The sequence below is a fragment of the Catharus ustulatus genome, chromosome 1, assembly GCF_009819885.2.
Source record: "Catharus ustulatus isolate bCatUst1 chromosome 1, bCatUst1.pri.v2, whole genome shotgun sequence".
NCBI lineage: Eukaryota > Metazoa > Chordata > Aves > Passeriformes > Turdidae > Catharus > Catharus ustulatus.
The window spans coordinates 120,591,851-120,612,639 of NC_046221.1; the positions used below are offsets into that span (position 1 = coordinate 120,591,851).

At 37.5% G+C, this 20,789-nt stretch overlaps 1 protein-coding gene across 1 annotated transcript in view; it reads left to right on the plus strand.

Annotated features, from left to right (window-relative positions):
- RP1 (RP1 axonemal microtubule associated) overlaps window positions 1-20,789 on the plus strand; it is a 170,175-nt gene that overhangs the window by 72,072 nt on the left and 77,314 nt on the right. Inside the window, exons 25-30 of the mRNA XM_033070858.1 lie at window positions 4,758-4,912; window positions 5,516-5,594; window positions 8,402-8,483; window positions 10,537-10,592; window positions 10,754-10,786; window positions 16,692-16,861. Coding sequence (XP_032926749.1) covers window positions 4,758-4,912; window positions 5,516-5,594; window positions 8,402-8,483; window positions 10,537-10,592; window positions 10,754-10,786; window positions 16,692-16,861 — 575 coding nt within the window. The remainder of the gene's footprint in view (window positions 1-4,757; window positions 4,913-5,515; window positions 5,595-8,401; window positions 8,484-10,536; window positions 10,593-10,753; window positions 10,787-16,691; window positions 16,862-20,789) is intronic.

Here is a 20,789-nt window from a genome sequence, read left to right on the forward strand (position 1 = left end):
GGCACCAGCGGTGGCAGGAGGGGAAGGAGTCCCCCCGCTCCCAGGGCAGGCGAGGACGGGAGCTCCCCGCCTTTCCCCCGGGCCACGGGGATGGCAGCACGGGGCCCCCCGTCTCTCCCTCAGGCTGCGCTGCCTGAAGGAGGGAGTCCCCCACCTTCCCCTGCCTTCCCTCCCACCCCACGCTGCCGGCGCAGGGTCTGCTCCACCCGCTGTGAAACAGAGTAACCAATGTGTAACAATCGGGTAAAGCCGGGTTTTACTGGCAGTTGCTCGATTCGGCACCTCGGTTTACACTTCCGGTGTTGGAAATGTCACATATTAGCCGCCCCTGAGTGTAAACCACATTTCTGGTGTGGGAGCAAAATTTTAGTTGAAACGGTGCGGCTTGTAATAATGAAATTACTGTACATACTGCAAATTGGGACCAGACTATCTCTTTTCAGTGGTGAAGACTCAGGAATGTATCAATTTTCTGTATTGGAAACACTGATTCAGGTGCCCAGAACGGGAAATCTGGAAAAAAGGACTCTCTAACTCATGTTCTATTGCCCTTGGTATGCCCTTTGGTTACCTCTTCTTCATAACCAGAAAACTTCCTTTCTCCCTCTCTTTTGTCCAAGGTAGTTGATTTCTTATGTTATCAATAGATGCCAGAAGCTGGAGTTGGGATTTAAAAAACTCCTGAAGTCTCATGATAGTATCTCAAGAGACAGCATTTTTATAGACTGAGCAACTAGAAATTTGGTACTAGTACACTTGACTGCTCATATGGCTCTACAGTATTTTTTATATATTTGGTTCTGTCATTTTTTAGCACAGTTATTATACTGCTTTAAAGTCTACCTTTTAGAAACTCCTCACCTCTGTCTTATAACACTTTAGTTCCCTTTTTCATCTGTTTCATCCATGTATCCATATTGCAGATTTTTCTGTTTGGTTTCTAGAACTTATCTAAGGTTACCCTGTGAGCAGTTTGAAGATTTCAATCACTTATTTTCTGAAAGGTCATTTTCTTTTTTATTGAGTGCTGGCTGAGATTCTTTTCCCTGCTATTCTGCATTAATTAATCCTCTTATATCCTTCATCAAAGTTACTGTGTTTTCCAAGACATTTCTTCTATTACTTTGATGTGCTCCACATTGGACAGATGCCTAGCTGTCAGTCTCACAGGTCTTTCTCAATGCTGAAACACTGATTCCTGACTTCTGTTGAGTGGTTGGTTTTATGAAATAATTTTCAACTTTTTTTTTTTTGCTTTTTCTTTTTTTCCTGTGGTTTTACCTCTCTCTGAGTGTCTTCTCACCCCAGTTTACAACTGGTGTAGTTTCACTGAATCAGCATATTATAAAAGGAAATTACCATTAGAGAATAAGGGATCAGACCATACAGTTTTAATTTTCAGAGTTTTGGGATGGCTTTCTGTTCCTGCAGTGAAGGAGGTCTCCATTGCAGATGGGCCTGCAGCAGGGACCTTAGGATAGGTTGGTTACTCAAAAGAAATGAAACCAGAGTCCCAGAGGCTGAACACATTATATAGGATCCTTTTACTTTACTCTCTATGCAACAAGCTGTTTTGTGAACAATACACAGAAAACTGCAAATGAAAAGATTTCACAGATGGTGAGTCTTTTTGTCTCAGCAGTACATTTAACAGGTAGGTTTGTTCTCCAAATTTGGTTGTACTGCCCCATCAAACAAATGGTGTACCTTTTTTATCTGTTACAGCGTGGCACCATCACTCTGTCACTCTCGTTCTTAGTTTGTAAGCAATCTTTAGCTTAAGAGCCATTAGCACTAGCACCTTTTGTAGGTGCTCTGCAATCTAAAGGAATCGATAAAATCCAAAAAATTCAAATCCAGGCTGCTCTGTGCTTAGGTTTGCATTTGCACAGGAAAGGCTTAAGGTCCACAATCCACTTAGTGAATGTTTATTTGAATGGTGCAGTTGTTTCACCATAGTGGCCATGTTCACCATGTTCTAATTAGGCATGTGTGTTTTGGACAATGCTTTCCTTGCTTCATTTTGTGTGTGATTCCTATGAAATGCATTGTAACATATACTCAAGGGGTATAAATATTCCTTTTATTATGCTAATATAATAACCCTTATTGTCATAGCCTATGTTTGTAGAAAAAATTAGAGCACTAACTGTTTTTTTTTGTTAAGAGAGTTCCTGTGTAAATAATGCAGATTGTGTAGCTTAAATAAATGTCAGACTTAACATTTTACAGATGGTAAGGGATGTATAGACACAAGAAACTATGGAAAATATTTTCCAGATTTTTACATTTCAAGATGTGCATGCTGTCTACTTCAGACTGATTTATTTAGACTGGTAACAAAAGAAAGCTCTGTTTAATGATTAGATCATTATCATCTCTCTGGTTACCACAGAGATGCACAGTACAGTAAAACGCACTGTAATTTATGTATCTGTTAATATCTTTGTGTTGTGTTATAATTACCTCTTGTTCTCTTCTTGTGTGTCCTTCTGTGAAAAGATTTGTCGGTATTTTGGTTTTCTAAACATTTACTTTAAAATGTTTTGTTTTTTGTTTTTTGTTTTTGTTTTTTTTTTTTTTAAGCTTAGAATATGCTCTAAAATTCTGCTTATAGTTTCTGAATTTTTTTATTTTTGATCATGGAAGTTACTTGTAAATAATGCAGTCTTTCTGTGTAAACAGTCATAACATAAACAGCCTATACTCTTCTTTCCTCCCACAGATATTTTGCATTTTCAAAACTAATAATGCAAGTAAGAGTGTAAAAGTGTGGAGGAGACTTCATGTCAATATGTTCTGTCTTTTACTACCTGCAGCATCTTGCTTCATGGGCAGTACAGCCCTGTTATAAAAATTTCTGTCCACAGATCATTATAATTTTTACCTTATTTTTTTTTTAATATAACCTCTCTCCTCCCACTTTCCTAAAGATTTTGCCCCTTCACGATCAGCATGGCTCTCTGCTTTGCTGCACATTTTCTGTCACAGTTTTCTGCTAGCCCTTATCCTCTGCCCTTTAGCCAGCTATGATTATATTAGCAGTTGTGATATAAAATGTAATTTGGATATATAGCTCAATTATGCTAATTATCAGGTCAATTTATCTTTGCTACTTGCTATTCATATCTACAATTTGTTTTAGCATGCATTTAATGCTTAAAATGTTGAAACTAATTTTTACCAGGCTCTGACAAAAATTTGAAAATGTGTGTGTTGTGGAGATCAATTATATGTCATGGGTGGTGTTGGTACATTAATGCATGGGTGTGAGAGCTGCAATGAATGCCTGCAATTACAGAAAATAATAAAATTGGTGAAGGAGCACCACTCCTATTTAGAGTCCCAGTTGTAAGAGTGATAAAGAGTTGGAGACATGGTGTTTTAGGATGATTTTACACAGATTGAAAGAAATACCCTAATTTGGTTACGCATAGAGTTTATCCATCAACATTTCTCCTATCTTTTAATATATGTGGAGCTATTTTTCTCCCTCAATTATTATTTTACTACTTGTCTATCTTCTGCTCAGGGAATCAGGAGCAGCTGTTTTTCAGTGATGGTGATCAACATGACGTTTGTGTTTTATAACCTGACTTGGGAACCAGTGAATAAAAAAAATTTGGAAATATCAGATTCTAGTATATATTTGCTGTTTTAAGGGTAACAGTATTTTAACTAGTTTTTACAGAGTTTCAAGCATTTTGTTATATTCTGTTTTCATCTTTGTTCCTTCTTAAAAGGAACTAATTGTGTTTCTCTATTACCTTTCTTCACTTCCAAGAACTGTTGAAATTACACATAAACGAAGCAGTAATCTTCCCTGTGATCTACTACATAGCAGCAGAAATGGCCAGCTGTGATTAATAGAAACTCTGCATGGAAAAATTGCCATTAAAATGTAAACAGGAATTCTTTTTATTTAAAGTGCAGAGAGAAAAACTGAAATGAAGCATAATAGTATATGATCACGACAAAGAATTTTTTAAAAACGAATTTGCACATCTAGATAGTTATAAAAATAATATTAGTGTGGTATAGTACATCTGAATACAATGATTTCAAATTTTATTTCAGAATTCTTTGAAGATTATATATATATAGAGATATAGGTGTATATATATATATATAGATAGAGATGTATATATTTTTTTTTTGGTCTAGACTATAAGGAGAGGCGTTGAAAAGTTGTAAATATATTTTAACTGAGAGCTGTTTTTGGAAGTCCTATTCATTCACTAGTGACAGATGTAGAAACCTTCAAAAGTAAGATGACTGCTCATTTTTTGTAAGTGTGGGAGCTGTTTATCTGCTTGTCCACCTTTGTATGTGGGGTGAGAATCTAAAACCCCTTGGATTTGTGGTTTTTATTTCTCTTTTAAGACGAAATTAAAGTTAACAACCCAGATAATTGTTTTGCATTAATCTGGAGGTTGAAAATACTTAGGTAGTGCAAAGTAGCTCTTATTTCAGATGATGACTCAATACAGTTAGGTGGTCTCCAGATAAACTGTAAAAAAAGACTTCATGAATTAGCAATGCATAGCAGTGCTCAGCATAATGAGATTTTCTTAAGCTTGGTGTTTTCATATTTTTGTGAAGAGAATTAAAAGATTTGAACCTAGAGGTGACAAATTCATGGATAGCTGTAGCTACTTGCAAACTTGAAAATCAGTAGAGTTTTCTGATTTTGATGAAGAAAATTTAGAATCTTGTGCAAGCTGCAAGGAAAATCTCATTTTTTTTTCTTCTTGTAGTGGTGGTATATGAGGTCCATGTATACACAGGTACTAAACTTGGTGCTGAAACAGACTCCAATGTTTATATCAACCTCATTGGGACAAGAGGAGATGCTGGCAAAAGGAAGCTCCACAGATCTAAGAATAATAATATTAAGTTTCAGCATGGACAGGTGAAGTAAAAACAATGATACTTCTGATAAATAAGAATAAATTATGACTAGAAAACTGTTTAATTAAGAAATGTAAATCCTTTTATTTACAATGTTTATTCAAGCACTGACCATTTTCCTTATTCAAAATTGCTTACATATTGCACCATATGGATAATTTTTATCTGCTTGATCAACCATTTACTGAGAGCTTAACATATTAGAACTTGGGTATTTTGGTTATTTGTATTGCACATAGAGATAAAATGGTAACAGTAACATTTTTGTTTTCCTGAACAGATCACTGTGAATTTTAGAATCAAGTCCTACATCTGTATTCCTAAGTATGTTTTCCAATCTTGGTGAGGCAGATAGGGCTAGAAAATATAATACAGACACAACCAAGTAATTGAAACTGATCATTGTGTCATGCCAAAATGTTATCTCTGTGGAGTAATTTTCAGGTTTTATTCACCTTAGAAAGTTTTAAAGGATCCTCACTGTTTGACCAGGATGAATATATAACAACTATATTCATTTGCAGAGGTAAAAAAAAAAGACTGTTAGCGTCAAAACAATAGTTATGTTGAAGACCTTTATCATTTTCCTTGTATGGTTCCACAGATGGATATTTTCTGCATAAAGGCTGTCTCACTGGGAGACTTGGAGAAAGTTCTGATTAGCCACGATGGAGCTGGTCCAGGTAGGATTTAATTTCCTAGAGACCAGTCTGTTTTCAAGTCCTTTTTAAACCCAATGCACTTGTTTATGTTGCATCCTTCATAGAAAATGTGACAGAAGGTCTTGCAGTGATAAAAAGTCTTCCTGCAGTTTGATCACTGTGATGGGTTGATGAAAAAACTGTGGTAATGGACAGAAAAAAGGGCAGGAGTTTAATGCCATATACTGTTATTCTGCTCTTTGTTTTCATGATTATTTATAAGAAAGTGATATTTATTTGCATGTAGAAAACTCTCAAAAGAGTGGTTCACACTGGTAAGACAATCTTTTACTAGAGAAATAGTGAAAACTATACAGGAAGGAATTAAAGATATTCAGCAACTGGTTTGCTACCTGACAAAATTTGAGTAGCTGTAACACAATGTCCTTGCTGCTTTGGGCAATTGTAGAAGTTTTGATTATATATTTGATCTGTGAAAGTCAATGTAGAGCTGTTCCAGTAAGTGACATTGAATTCAGCTTGTAGGTGTTTCAGGAAAAAAGAAAGAATTTGGTAATGAGATGAATTTTGGGTACAGACCCTTGAAGAAGTGTGCATCCCTGGAATGATGTAAATGAAGAGAAAGCTAGCATTTAAAAGCACCAAAGATGTAAATTTGACAAATGTGATTGCAGATTGATATCTAGGAAGAGCTAAGTGAAGAGAAGGATTTTTAGGCAGTTCAGGGCTTCACTGATAACAATTAGAATAGCCCTTTTACCCACTCTGTTCTGAAATGGCCCCAAGCAACACCCTTCTTGCTGTCTACACTGCCTAAGGCTCTGAGCAGGCTTGTGACTATTACAAAAATAGCCATAACAGTGCAGCCTTGGAATGGGGTGCAATCTTGTTCCTTGTATCTGTAGTTCCATAGAGTTTGCTCTATTGCCTTCAGCAATATGGATGATTGTACACCTGAGAGTTTCATGTTGTAGTAACCCAAGGCATAACACAAAAGGCACCGTGGTGGAGCCCACCTTCCCTCTATTGCCTACAGCACTGTCCCATGCTCTCTTCTCTCAAAACTCCTTTGACAGGCAGCACAGATTAGCAGGAGCAACATTACAAATCTGTAACCCAATTCAGCTGTCTCAAGATGTTCTTTGACATTGGAGTTCAAATCTGTGGGTTTGAAGGTCAGTCTAAACAGACAATGGATTGATTTCTACCTGCAACCAAAAGTATGCCTTGGTTATTCAGAAGGTTATTCACTGTATTCAGCACAGGCAGATCTCACAGATATGTTTTGAACTGTATCCAAAAGTAGCCCCAGATAAGCCTAGCCTGAGGAGACTGAGGGGTTGAGAGCTGGAAAACAATGGTGACTCAGGAGAAACTCAACCTTTCGGGGGTTGAGAAGGAGGAAGGAGGGCTCCTTTAGAGGTGAGGGTACCCCTTTTTCTCATCCCTTCCCTGAGTGACAGGGCAGGAAGGTCTTTAGTCTTGATCTGGAGCCTGTCCTGGGAGGATCCTAGAACATGTTTTCTCTGAGGGTCCTAGGCTGCAAGGCACAGATCTATTCCCACAGCCACTGTGAATGAGGAAAGTAAAGGACTTTTGTCCTAAAGAGCAGGATTTGCTCCATGCACTGCCTGCAGATACCCTTCCTATGTCCCTGCCTTCTAGGAACTTCCAGACTGAGATGCAACCAGGGAGGCAAAGCATAAGGATAAATAGAATGATTGTTTGCTTCTGACCAATACATCCCACATGCTGATTTGCTGCAATGTGCTGATAGGTAATGGTGTCAAGCCAAACCTCACAAGCAATATGACAAGTTGTGAGTGGTGTAGGTACAGAGAGAACAGAATATTTGGGAAGGGTGTCACAGGACAACCAGAGCCCTCACTAGGATGGTCATTGGAAGTGATCTGAAAGATGAGCATGGATGTGCCTGTGGTTACTGCAGTTAGAGAAAAGACGAATTCAGTAGCCCAGCAGAAGTGAGACTTCACAGCACCATTCCTGCTGGTTTCTTGCAAGGCTGAGTGCACACATCAACGTACACACAAACACACTTATAAAACACATATATGTGTGTACACAGCTGACCAACACAGACAGGAACTCAACACATGCACCAACAGTACAAGTGGCCTTTCCCTGTTACCCTCTGCAGCTGATCAGAACAGTCCATCCATCAGTGTCAGACATGAAAAATATGTACAGGATGGCTGTATAAAGCCTCCAGTAGCTGGCTTTAGGCAGTCAGTCTTCCTGGTTGCTGGCTCTGGATCCTTGGATCTCCAGTTATGCCATTTAATGGCCCCAAAGCGTACAAAACCCCTCCAAGGCTGCAGCCCCACTCCATATGCACATGAGAGCATAAGTTTTAAAGATTTGTTAATTAATTTTTTAATGTACACAATAGGAAGTTCACTCACAGAGGACCAACATTTCCAGCTTTCACACAAATCTTGATTACTCTCATAAACACATTTGTCCCAATATCCTCGTGCCTGATTACAGGTAATCAAAAGATGTAGGTTGGGATATGAATGGTGTTGACACTTCAGAGATGCATATATTTGTCTCCAAGGGAAAAAACCCACCCCTCTTAAAATTAAAACAGGGTAAGGCAGAGAAGAATTGTATCTCTTATGAGAGACAAAAAATAATAAAGCTTTCATTCTGTTAATATATCTTATTTATTTAGATGAGATCTGTCTGAATATGATCTGTGTTTCTGCTAGAAAAAGATAATCTGGCATTTTTTTCTTAAAATTTAATAAATTATTTTTAAAAAAAAGTATGATTTCACATGATAAACTTTTGTCATTTCAACACAGGCAGTGGATGGTTCCTGGATAAGATTGTCATCAAACATAAAGAAGGAGAGGAAGCTCAGGAGGTTGTATTTCCTTGTAATAGGTACGTCATTCATGGAGAAAAAAGAATTTGTTGCCTGCCAGCAATGTAATGAAAAAATTTTAGAGCAGATATGTGCACGCAACCTAGATGTTTGAGCAATGCCCCAGAGTTTTCAACACACAAGATGCAAAATTTTACAGCTGAGGACAAAGAAAATGTTCCTATACTGGGATGGAAGGGAGTCATAGCCTCATGCAGAGAAGCCCCAAACCAAATGTTACATTAGAGGAAAGGTTGATTTTTTTAAAATCTAAATTCAAATTAAATAAGCTTTCAGTTCTCAATCTTTTAAGAAGTACTGTGAATAACAGTCTGAAATGATGTAGCTGCCATCATGGAAACGTGGTGTGATGACTTGCACAACCATAGTGCTGCCATGGGTGACCATAAACTCTTCAGCAGGGAGAGGCAACGAAGGAAGGAGAGGAGGTGGGGTAGCCCTGTATGTTAAGGACTATTTTGATTGTATGGGGCTTGATGATGGTGATGATAGACTTGGGTGTTTATCAAGGGGAAAGCCAACAAGGCTGGTGTCGTGGTAAAAGGGTCTAGGTCTGTTACAGATGAACCAACCAGGAGGAAGGGGCAGACGAAATGTGATATGAGCAGCAGGAAGAAATCTCAAAATTGCCAACTGTTTCTGTGAGGGACTTCAAATATGATACAGCAGAGGAGGACTTTAGGAGGTTCCTGGAGCCCATGAAGAGAACCTCCAGACACAGTTGATGAGGTAGCAGAGAAGGGAAGTTACCCACTGGATGAAGGAAAGGCTGACCCATGTAATGCTTTCCCCTCAATTTTCAACAGAAATACCAGCTCTTAACCAACCCCCTGAGCTAGAAGAACGAAGTGGGAAGCAGAATGAACCCCATAATCCAAGCAGAAATAGTCAGTGGCTTGCTGCAGCCCTTAGGTGTACACAAGTCTATTGGGCTGGATGTGATCCACGCAAGGGTACTGAAGGGAGAGGCACTTGGGTCACCACAGCACCATGCAGTGCTACAGACTTGGGGATGAGTGATTGTAAAGTGAGTGGAAAAGGATCTGGGAGAGCTAGTCAACAGCTGGCTGAACACGAACCAGTGTGTGCCCAGGTGGCCAAGAAGGCCAACGGAAACCTGGCTTGGATCAGCAATAGCGTGACCACCAGGACCAAGACAGTGATTGGCCCTTGTACTCAGCACTGGGGAGGCTGCATTTCAAATCCAGTTTTTGTAAAAAAATTGCTTTCTACTTTTAGAAATTGATAGTGTCCTTCTGTGTCTTAGGACAGAATGAGGAGATAGGTCTCAGAAGTTAATCAAGCTATTGCAACAAGAGCTGAAATACAGTGGAGTTTAGACTTCATGCATAAGAGATTTATTCATAGAGTTTTGTTACATACAATAAATGAAATGTGTCATGGATCCTTGGATTTAAACAACTACAGCATCAACATGGAGTCAATAGAATAGAAGCTGATAGTGAGCACGTATTTATTTATTTTTAAATAAGTGCGGTTCTTGGATATTGGAAAATATAATGTGAACAAAGGGATTCAACTGAAGAAGTATGAATGTGTGTTTGCAGTGAAATGACATTGCAGAAAAGCTCCTTAAATTTATCAGTATAAAAGAGAAGAAGTTCAGTTTGTAGCTGGAGATCTGCAAAAGTTTTAGAAACTTCCAGACCTGAAGGTTTTATATGTAATTTTAAGTACAATGACTATAACTAACCTCTACAGGTTTTATAATGCTCTCACACGTACAGTTGAGTCTCTGTACCAATAATTAATTAGTATTTCATATAATGTACTCCGTATAGTACTACTGCACTTCATGCAGCTACCATGAAAATTCTTCTTTGCCTGGAGGAAATTGAACCCAATTCTTACAAGAGCAAGGCCAACCTCGATGAAGGTATTAAAGAAAATTTGATCTTGGAAGTAGTTCCAAGGTGTAACTTGATGAAAGGTGTATAAAAGCACTGTTGGCGACAAAAGGTAATGGTCAGATGATACATACTATACTAATAGTTTTTATTAATCTTATTATTTTTGTTTTTGCAATGAAAGATGGTTAGATGAATACCAAGACGATGGGAAAACAGAGAGGGAGCTAACTGCCAATAGTAAGTATTTTGTTAAAGAAAATTTGTTATAGCACTACAGTATGTACTTAATGCCTAGTTATTACTGAAGAACTCTTCCAGATAAGACCATAACTCAAAAAAAAAAAAAAAAAAAAGGTAATAAAATTGGTTCAGAATTATTTTTCCTGTTCATATTTTAGAAGATGGCAGTTTAATGAAGACATTCCTTAAAGGTAAGCATTGTTTTCCAACCATTGTTTTCTATACCATAGCTTTTCCTGTTTGAATTTAAATCAGTATTGAGAGAAATATGTGAGCAAGCGACCTCATTTGTATGTGTGTTTTCCTGTATATCAGTTGTGAGAGAAAATGACAAATTGGCTGGCAGTAGTCTCAGGAAGGACTAGACATTTATGAACAATTGAGAAAAAAACATAAACTATTTCTGTTTTTCTTCTATTTCTACTATTCTGCCCTGAAATCAGCCAGGAATTCCTCTGAGAAAAGATTCAAGTGTTGGTTTGTTTCCCCCAATGTCACTGTCATTTAATACTTTGGGACAGGTCCCCTAGCAAATATCAGCAAGTTGAAAAATATGTTGTGAAGTGTTAGTGGAAACATTTTCAGGTCAAAATTCCAAAGTAGCCAGAAATAATGCAAGCTTAAACTCTAAATCCTCCAGTGAAGCTAAATGTAGTATGTGCATTCAGTTGGCTAAATCTGCTTCAATTAATAAAAAGACATTAATAAAAAACTCCCCACCCAGCTTTCTGTTTTTATATCTACAAAGACAGTCTCATCCCTGTAATGCACTAGTTACCATCTCCATGTTTCTTCCTAATCAGTAAAGAGAAACAGACTGACACACATATTTTTTATGAACATTTAATTGTAAATGGCTATTCTGTGTCATGGTGTCTGGGAATTTTATGGGAGCAACTACACTAAAAAAAGTAGCATTTCCATTTGTCTTTTAAGATAGCAACTTGCTTTCTGCAGGATGAGTCCTAGTCTCTCAATCTAGTTCCAGTTTCAGTGAAAATTGGATCAGTTGCATTCAATCAAACAGTTTAGCCAACAGCTTTATTATTCCATAAAAACGTAACTTTGACAAGAGGAGAATGATGAACTTGGTTAAGTAAAGACTTTCTCACAGAGAAGGTTGATTTTCACTTTGAGTGACTTGGAATTGGATTCTGCATTCTGCTAAGTGCACAGTTCTGAGAGACAACCATAATATCTGTTTCACCTTATGTTCAGAAAATAGACTGTATTTTACTACCAGTTCAAGATTTTTTCCAGCACATTTTCATTCTTCGTTATGTTACAGTAAGCAGGCACAGATGCACAGGCTGCTCATTGCCTGTGAGCATCAAGAGTGATCAGACTCGGTGTGTTGATTATGAGAAGAAAGAAGTGGCTTATTCTTGACCAGCTTTTGAAATGTCACACTGTCAAGATGTCCAGGAGGACCCAGAGACCATTGACATCACAGCTTCTGAAAAAGGAGGTCATAAAAGAGAAGAACATTTTTAGGAAGTTATCAGTCAGTTAGCTATGACAGCTTAGTTTGAGCTGCTCTTCAACCGTCTTGGTTTTATGCATGAGCTCATTCCAGTGAGGAGCTGAGATAGGTTAGAGATTAGACTTTTAAGCCTTATGTGAAAAAGATGACGGCCAGGACTGATTTTTCACACTTTAATTTGTGTTGTCATATCAGTTATCTCATAGACCTTGCAAGATGGGGTGGTAATAATCACAAGAGGTTTGGAAAGGTATCCTGCAGTCAGTTCTGTGTCACTCTGTCATGACTCAGTTCCAATGTCAGAGCTGGGAAGAGAACATTCCAGAGATGCAAAGTCCTGGGAGAAAAAATAATATCCTTAGATTCTCCCAGCACCTGTAGTGAAGATTTTACATGATAGAATAGTGATAAGCAGTCCCCTTCAGAATGGAGGTGAAAACTTTCCCTGTAACATATATTTACTGAATAAGAGGCAAGTGGATGTTCTGATGTTGGGGAGCCAATATTTTAGGCACTCATGTGGCCGTATTCTGTGTGAACTGCACTCTGCAAATGGGCTTCAGGGAAAGTCATGACAAGCTGATTGGCACAATTCAGTGTTTGTGGATTTTCAGGTTAAGATCAATATACTTAGGTCAGGTTTAAATCACCGGTTACAGAACAAATTGCTTCGTAAGTCACTCAGAAATCTCATTCACTTTGGATGAGGCTAGTACACTGTTCAACCACCTAGCCAAAGAGGAAACTTTGAAAGTCATCATTGCTGGGTAGGTTACTTGAGGGCTCCTTGTCCTTTTTCAGTGAGGCTGGTATTATGCCAGCTCTAACGAAGCATTAAACCCAGGTCCCTGTGGCTGCTGCTGCTGGCTACGTATTCTGCCAAAATGCAGTCTGCTGCCCATATCAAATTTTTTCAGTAATCTTTGTACGTTTGTACATCACAGAGAGGCTCTGGCAAATCAGGCATAGGAATAGATTTATTTGTATGCCTCTGACTCCTCATATATTTGATGCAAGATAAATAGAGAAAGTGTATTGCCCTGGTGGAGAAGGCAGATAGGCGCTCTTAGCTCTCAAATGAAGTTGATTTGAGGAATTTGAAGATTATTTGAATGGGACTTTATGTTACTCTCTAATAGTTTCCTACATGATAGGGATATCTTACTACTTTTTCTTTCTGTTTTCTCTATTTATTTTTCTCTCTTTTTTTGCCTCAAAATAGACAAGGTATCGTAATAGCACATAGGAAAGAATTTTCTCTCAAGGCAAGGAGACAAGACACAGTGTGTTCCAATGATATCCTCACTGCAGTCAGCTAAAAGGAGCTGGCTTCCTGTAATGTGAGGCCTGTAGGGTGTCCTGAGGTTTTGTGGGTTTTTGTGGGTGGTAAATAAAGTGTGGCTTGGTAGCAGAGTTTGGTTTACAGGTATTTTTCGGCTGGCTCTTCTTCTGTTGTGCAAAGTTTTTGGTATTAAGGCATATAGATAATTCATAATGAAAGGAGAAAATATTCAGTAAATTCTGCCATGACTAATTTTGTTTTGGAATTATTCCCTACCTTGCAAGTGCTTGATAATGGACCAAGAATAATCACAGGATTCCCAAATTTAAAACTGAATGGAGCTGCTTTTTAAAAGTGACAACAGTGTGCTTCCATTGCCAGATGGAGGCGGAAATCCCTAAGAAAAAGAATTAAGCAGACTGCTCTGCCTCAAGGCAACACAAATTTCTACAATCTTCAGGAAATAAGCCACCAACTCCTACATCTTTCAAAGTGTGAATGTCATTCTAGCTCTTAAGATCAAAAAACACCAGAGTGAAAAACCCTTGAAACAGTGTATTGTGAAAACAATTCTGAAAATTCTTTAAAAATACATAAATGGCTCATATTTTTTAAAACCCACAAAATAAACCTTCCTTTTTCAGCTTTCTGAATTATATTATGAAATGTTGACTTCAGGTTTTTCCATGCCGAGATTTTTTATGTACAGAAGTCATTGTGGGTTTGATTTTCACAGTTTTATCAAAGGAACTTCCGGGTTCCAGACCAGTTAAAAGAATTTCTGGCAGGAAATTGTTATGACTGATCCCGTTTAATTTCTGAAAGTCAAGAAATGATCCCTAATTCTAACATATCTCTGGATAAATCTCTGTAATGTGAATCAGATTCTTGGTTGTACCATCAAAGCGAGAATTCTGAGACTTTTTTTCACTGAATTCTGTTTTTTCCCCCAGTATTCATTTTAGTGTTTCCTACATTGGTGTTTCAGAGTAAATGACTCTAGCTTTACACATGAGCTGTAAAAGTAGAATAACACACTAACACACTAATCACTCTGAAAGGAAGTTAACACAGGTCAGTGGCATCAGGAGAAATGTCTTTTTTAATGTGGCCACACATATGAAACACAGAAAATGACTTATTGAAGCCCAGCTCTCTCATTTCCACCACTTCACTCCTGAAGAAATATGGAAATCATTGAATACAGAAAATACTTGGCATCAGTCTTCTGTCTCATGTGACCATCCTTGCCAAGTCGATGTCTATGTGAATAGAATATTAGACAAAGGATTTTTTGATTCTTCTGGCATGAGCAGGTTAAATGAATTTGTTGAACTGAGGGTAAATGCAGTCAGTCTGTGTTAGCCCACTTACCAAACTGCAGAAGCATTAAAAGTAAGTGGAGGAGAATAAAGAATCTTAGATACTAAGAAGCCTTAAATCTGTAACCATTGATTTATTCCCTGAAAAACTCCCAACTGTGGTCTTAGCCTTCCAACTGAAATAATAATTAAAAACACAATCATGGATATTAATTAAAATAAATCACCTTGCCTGAAATACCTTCTCTGAACATGCTACCTCTTTGAGAAGGGAATAGGCAGTTATGCATCTGTGATTTCTCTTAAATTAGGGCTTGCTCTCTCCTGGAGCTGAGAGAGATTACAAAGAGGAAAAAAAAATATACTCCACTTGGGAAATACAGAACTGCAAAATTATCTTAATTTCCTCTCTGCTGTGTTCGTGGGACACCCTTCAAAATGGAGTATGGTTGGACAGGATAAGAGATTCAGGACTATGTTGGGAGTCTTTGTAAAAATCTGAAACTCCTCATAAAGCCTTGGAGTTGCTCAGGAACAGCAAAAGCTCAAACAATGCTTGACTTCACCAAGTGTGACACCCTGAAGAGTACCACATGCCAACCTGGCACAGGGAGATAAAATTCAAAGCTGGCACATATATCAAACAGCAAAAGTTCCTCATTAGGCAAAGTGTGGATCTTCCACACACTACATCTGACTCATTGCTGGAAATGACCTTAAAAAAAGAGTTCAGATGGAAGGATCCTTTCAGCTAGTGTGTTACTCAGAAGACTGGCTGTGAGATGAGTATTTGCCTGCTGTTTTCTAGCTGAGCCCAGAAGAGTCAGGGAACAGTCAGATGTAAGGCAGAAACAGGTTCACTAACAAGAGCAGAAACGGGATTAGCTAAAAAAAAACAATAAGTAAAAAGAGGAAAATTATAAATCAAGGAAACCAGATCAGGTTTTCATCTAGTCTCTAAGCAGGCAGAGGAAAACAAACGGTAGGAAAAAAAGCACACAGTTCTGTAAGAAAAAGTCACATCTGATTTATTTCTGAATTAAATAATTCTAAAATTCATTTTATCAGCATGCTGTATTGTGGGTTCGCACACAATAGCAAAATTTTATATTACTCCCATTAGCAAATTATTGCATTATCACAATATTGGCCACAGTCTAATAAAAAAGCTTTTAATTTGGTTCCACTCATAAGTTCCTCTTGCCATGCAGGATCAAGAGTCTTTTCAACAAATAACTCATTTGAATTCAGAGTATAATTTACCTTCAAGCACTAAAGTAGCTTCCTAAGCTATACTGTCCATCTAAGGCACTGTATTTTTCCCATACCTGGAGCAGCTGCCCAGTTACATACTGGACTTCTAACACTGTTATCAGTACAGGTGACTTACTAGAAAGCATCCTCTAAAAGGCTCAGTCCATGAGGTGAGGTCAGTGCAAACGTGTCTTCAAAATTTCTTGAATTTTGTATCCAACCCTAAAGAGTGATCTGATCTGTCAAATGAACAGACTGGGCATGGCAAATTAAGTTAGAAATGTCTAAGAAAAAAAAGCTGAAGTTTCATTGTTTAGCTGGCTGTGTGTTAGCAAGCAGGTCTTACAAATGTATCACATACAAGTCTTCCAAAATGTTAATATTGTTTTCACGTTACATAAGAACATTCTAAGAAATGAAATTTATTAAAATAATTACTGTAATTAAAGTAACTATTTTGTTACAAAGAATGCAAAAAACCCCCAAACCCCTAGGCAAAGTGTCTTTATTCTGCTTCCTAGGTGTTAATTTCTGTTTTCATACCCCATATTTATGCTTATCAAGTCTAAGCTATACTTATCTTAATTAATTTTAAAATTAATTATTAATTATTTATTTGTAGTAAATGGGATGTAAACTCATGGTAATCTACAATTCTTTGTTGTAGCAGTAGCAAAGCCATCCATTGCTCTCCACCATTGATCAAAAAATGTTTATTTGGTAGATTGATGCTGAAAATGTTTTTCCTCTTTTAGCGCAACGGTGGAGAGTGCAGGTTAAAACAGATGGAGATTCCCCAGAGCCATTGGAGTGTAAAAGGACCCTTGTGATTTATGGCTCAAAGGGCAAAAGCAATGAGTTTCTGCTTTCTCCACAAACCCCAGGATATGTGTGCTTTCTCCCCAGAGCAACTGATGAATTCATTGTAAGTCAGAAATACACAGTACTACAAAGAACTTATAATGACATTGCCCTCTAAGATATATATATATATGTGTGTGTGTGTATATATGTATGTAATTGTGTGTGTGTATATATAACTAGAATTATATATATACAGTTGATATGTCAGGTAAAAAATGATGCAATTATTTACAAAGATGGAATGACATCAGTATAGGTCTTGGGTCATCTCCTACTGCTAGTCCTGTTCTACTACAGCCAGCTCCATGGACTCTTTTGTGTAATCTATTGCATTCACCAGCTCATCTTGCATTTTTTATAATTCCCTAAAGATTCCTGAGTTGAACTTCTTACAAAAGGCAATATACAATTATTTGTGAAAGCAGAAGATGAAGGATTGGGCAGCATTCCCAGGGGACATAAGTGGGCTTTTCTTTCCTTCATTTCCATCTTTGTAAAGTAGTATCCACTCTCTGCAGGATTGCTCTGTCTCTCAGGCCAGCAGGCAGAGGATTTTTCTGGATAATCACAAATCACTGGAGAATGCATTCATGCATATCAAAGAGTGGTGAACTCTGAAGCAATAGCTTATATATGGCCAGTATTTAAATCAACCCTAACACAGTCCTGACCACCTGTACACCTGACACACATGCTGATGATTTGAGTGGATTCATCTGAGGCATCTTTTAAATCTTCAAATTCTGCCCTAGCTTTCTACGCTAAATCATTGCAAATTCTGGTGATTGGCATGAAGTACAGCTTCTAGCCAGCAAGATGGGAGAAATAGCTTGCAATTTGAGGCAGTTTTATACAGTTTAGAAAGACATTTCAATGGCTACAATAAACATTCTGAAAACAATGGCAAAACTACATTTAGAAAATTATGTCAAAGCTTCATTGTAATGACCTGAATCAGGCTGAGTTTTTAAGTTTAAATAACAAGCTGAAGCAATTTAGGAACTTTATGGGGAGTAAATGAAAAGATAAATGGCATTTCTTAAAGACGAGGAAGCAGCTGCTTATCAGAAAACACATAGGAAACACACTGAGCAACAAAACAAGCTTCCAACCCTGTGCCATGAACATCAGCTGAAGAGGTCAGTAGAGGCAGAATCTATCTCTGGAGGAGCAGCACCAGCTGACTGAATTTTGGCAAACATCATTGCATAAAGCAGACGTTGGCTATATCCAATGTGTTGGTAATTTCCCAAATGTCATGTATTCCCGGTTAAGGCTGCCTAATTTTAATGACTGGGTATCACACTAGGAGACATTAGCGTTTCTGTGTGTCAGTCGTGGTTGTCCCTCATAGTCTGCTATCCCTGGTACACAGTACGTTATCCATTGTTCCCTTCCACCTCATCAGCTTTCTGAATGCTTGTTCATACTTTGGATAGATTTTGGTTTAATGCCTGTATTTCCCCCACAGCTATCTGTGTCCTTGTTTTTATTGCTTTGTAAGAAGAATTTAGTACTATTTAAGCATTATTTACTGTTCATGATATTTTATCTCTTTGCTGCATTGCTTACAGTGCAGTTTACAGAATACCAGCTCTGGTATAAAGGGGCACGTGGGGTTTCACAGGTATCTCCAAAAACACCCTCATACCTCTTTAGGTGCTTCAGCCAATAAACCCAGTTTCTTTTAGCTTTCCCTTTCTTTGTTCTTACTAAGACTATGCAGAAGAAAGCAGAAACTTTGCTTATGTTTTCTCACTGTAGCAGCAGGCTGGAGGCATGAGCGTGATATCACAAGGAAGACAAGCTGTGAATTCAGCTTTCCAACATGCAGGAGTAAATGAACTTTTAACCTCCCCCCAAGATCCTGGTCCTAGACAAACATCCTTAATAATACAGTGCAGTAAAAAGAACAACAGGTTATGTGCTATAAACTGCTCACATAGTTTTGAAACAGTAAGCTTAATTTTGATCTCAGAGATACATTTATTGCACACTGAGGACAGAAAGGCATGCAAATTCCTGATTTTCCAGGTGTTCTCACACAAGTATATGCACAGATGTGTATCATATTCAGAATGATTATTCCATCCAAAATATGTCCAATCAACTTCTATGAAAGAACAGGTGTCATTTAATTGCACATAGCAAGCATAAAGAATAAATTAAAAGAGAGAAAATAGCAGCATGCTGTTAGGTACAGTTGGGTTTCAGTAGTCCCAGAAATGTGTAGTATGGTAGCTGAGCTGCTAAAATAAGAATGAATTTTATTAGAACACCTTAGTTTTAAAAAATAAATTGAAAAATAGGTAAATGTGTCAACGTTATGAAATCTGACAGGAGTTGTTTAGCTGAAGGCAGCATGGCAAGAAATCAGTGAAGAGGTGAAATTTTTTTCTTGGTAGTCTAGTGATGATTGGAACCAAATACTGGACTCACATGGAATGAGTATATTTGAAAAGCATATAGGTCTTTCTCACAGTCATCTTTGTTTCTTGGTTGCTAGTAGAGTAAGTTTGTCAGAGTAGTTTGTCAGTGCCTTTGGAAAGTCCTAGTGCATTGTGCACATTCTGTTCTCCAGAAAATTACAAAACACATGGGACAGAGTGTGAGATTATGATGCCCTAAAGTATTGTCCAAAACACTAGCACAGGTAGTACAAAATGAGCAGTCCTTCAAATAGAACTGTTGGTAAATACACAATATATTCTGAATGCATTTTGTGTTAAGGATCAAGAAGGTGACAGAAAGTTTCAAATCACATAACACAATAATCCATGTGTTTTCCACAGTATGAGATGATGCTCCAAACAGCAAGCAGAAGGATTTCTGGAGTATATGACAGATGGCTGTCCAATTGAATTTTAGGATGCTTTGACAAAACCCTATTAACTAGAATAATTTAGGGGGGTGTGTGTGTGGGTGTGTGTGTGTGATTTTGTTTTTTCTGGGGTTTTTTTGTGGGGTTTTTTTGATATTTTTGGTGGTTTTTGTTGTTGTGTTTTTGGGGTTTTTTGTTGTTGTTTTTTGTTTGTTTTTTTGTTTTAACAGGGAAAATAATGAAAAGGAATTCCATTTAAATATGCACCCAAACAGTAAAATTTACAAGGCTTTAGTTATCCTAGGCATGATGTCTTTAAGAAGCCCTGAGTTAAAGAGGAAAATATTTAAAATGTTATTACATTCTCAAATCAACTTTATCACCTGTCCCTGAGATCTTCAGAAGCCCAGTGGCTCCTGCTAATTTTAAGAGCCATACTTCTCCAGTCATGTAATGGAAAACATACTGTGTTGCTTAGTATGTGACAAATCATGCCAACCCAGCTAAGAAGTTCTGAATATTAGAGAAAACTATTCAGAAGAAATAAATATGAAAAAATTAATTAGGAAATTATAATAAAGAATGAGGTGAAGTATCCTCTTGCAAATATTCAACAAATTTAAAACCAGGACATTCACTGCATATATTTTGTGATGGTTTATATGTCTGTCTCGTCTTCAAAGTTCACATTGCATCAATTAATAGACTTTAGTGGAGGGAACAGACAATTTTGGGATCAAAGATAAAATATCATTTTCCAAAGAAAAACTGCTTGTACAAAATTGGTCAGAAAAGGATTAAAAGAATGATATAATGGCAGCGCTGGGTACAATGATGGATCTGAACTACAAGGCCAATACTGACCACAGTTGTAAGTGAAGAAACAAATCCATGAAAAAAAGGGGAACCATCTAATACACTCAATTGAAAATAGCTGGTGTTTAATTCCACGGATCATAAACAGTATGATTATTAGTACTTGTTGGTTCAAAGGCAGCCAGGGAATTAATTGAAATTGTGATTCTAGAAACAAAACGGACAATTGTGGCTTCTAAATAGTCTGTCCTGTATTCTGGAATTATTTTCATATAAATCTCCTCTGTGCATTTCCTACAAGGATTATAGCACATGTATTTATGACAACTTAGAACCCTAGCAAATTGCAAAT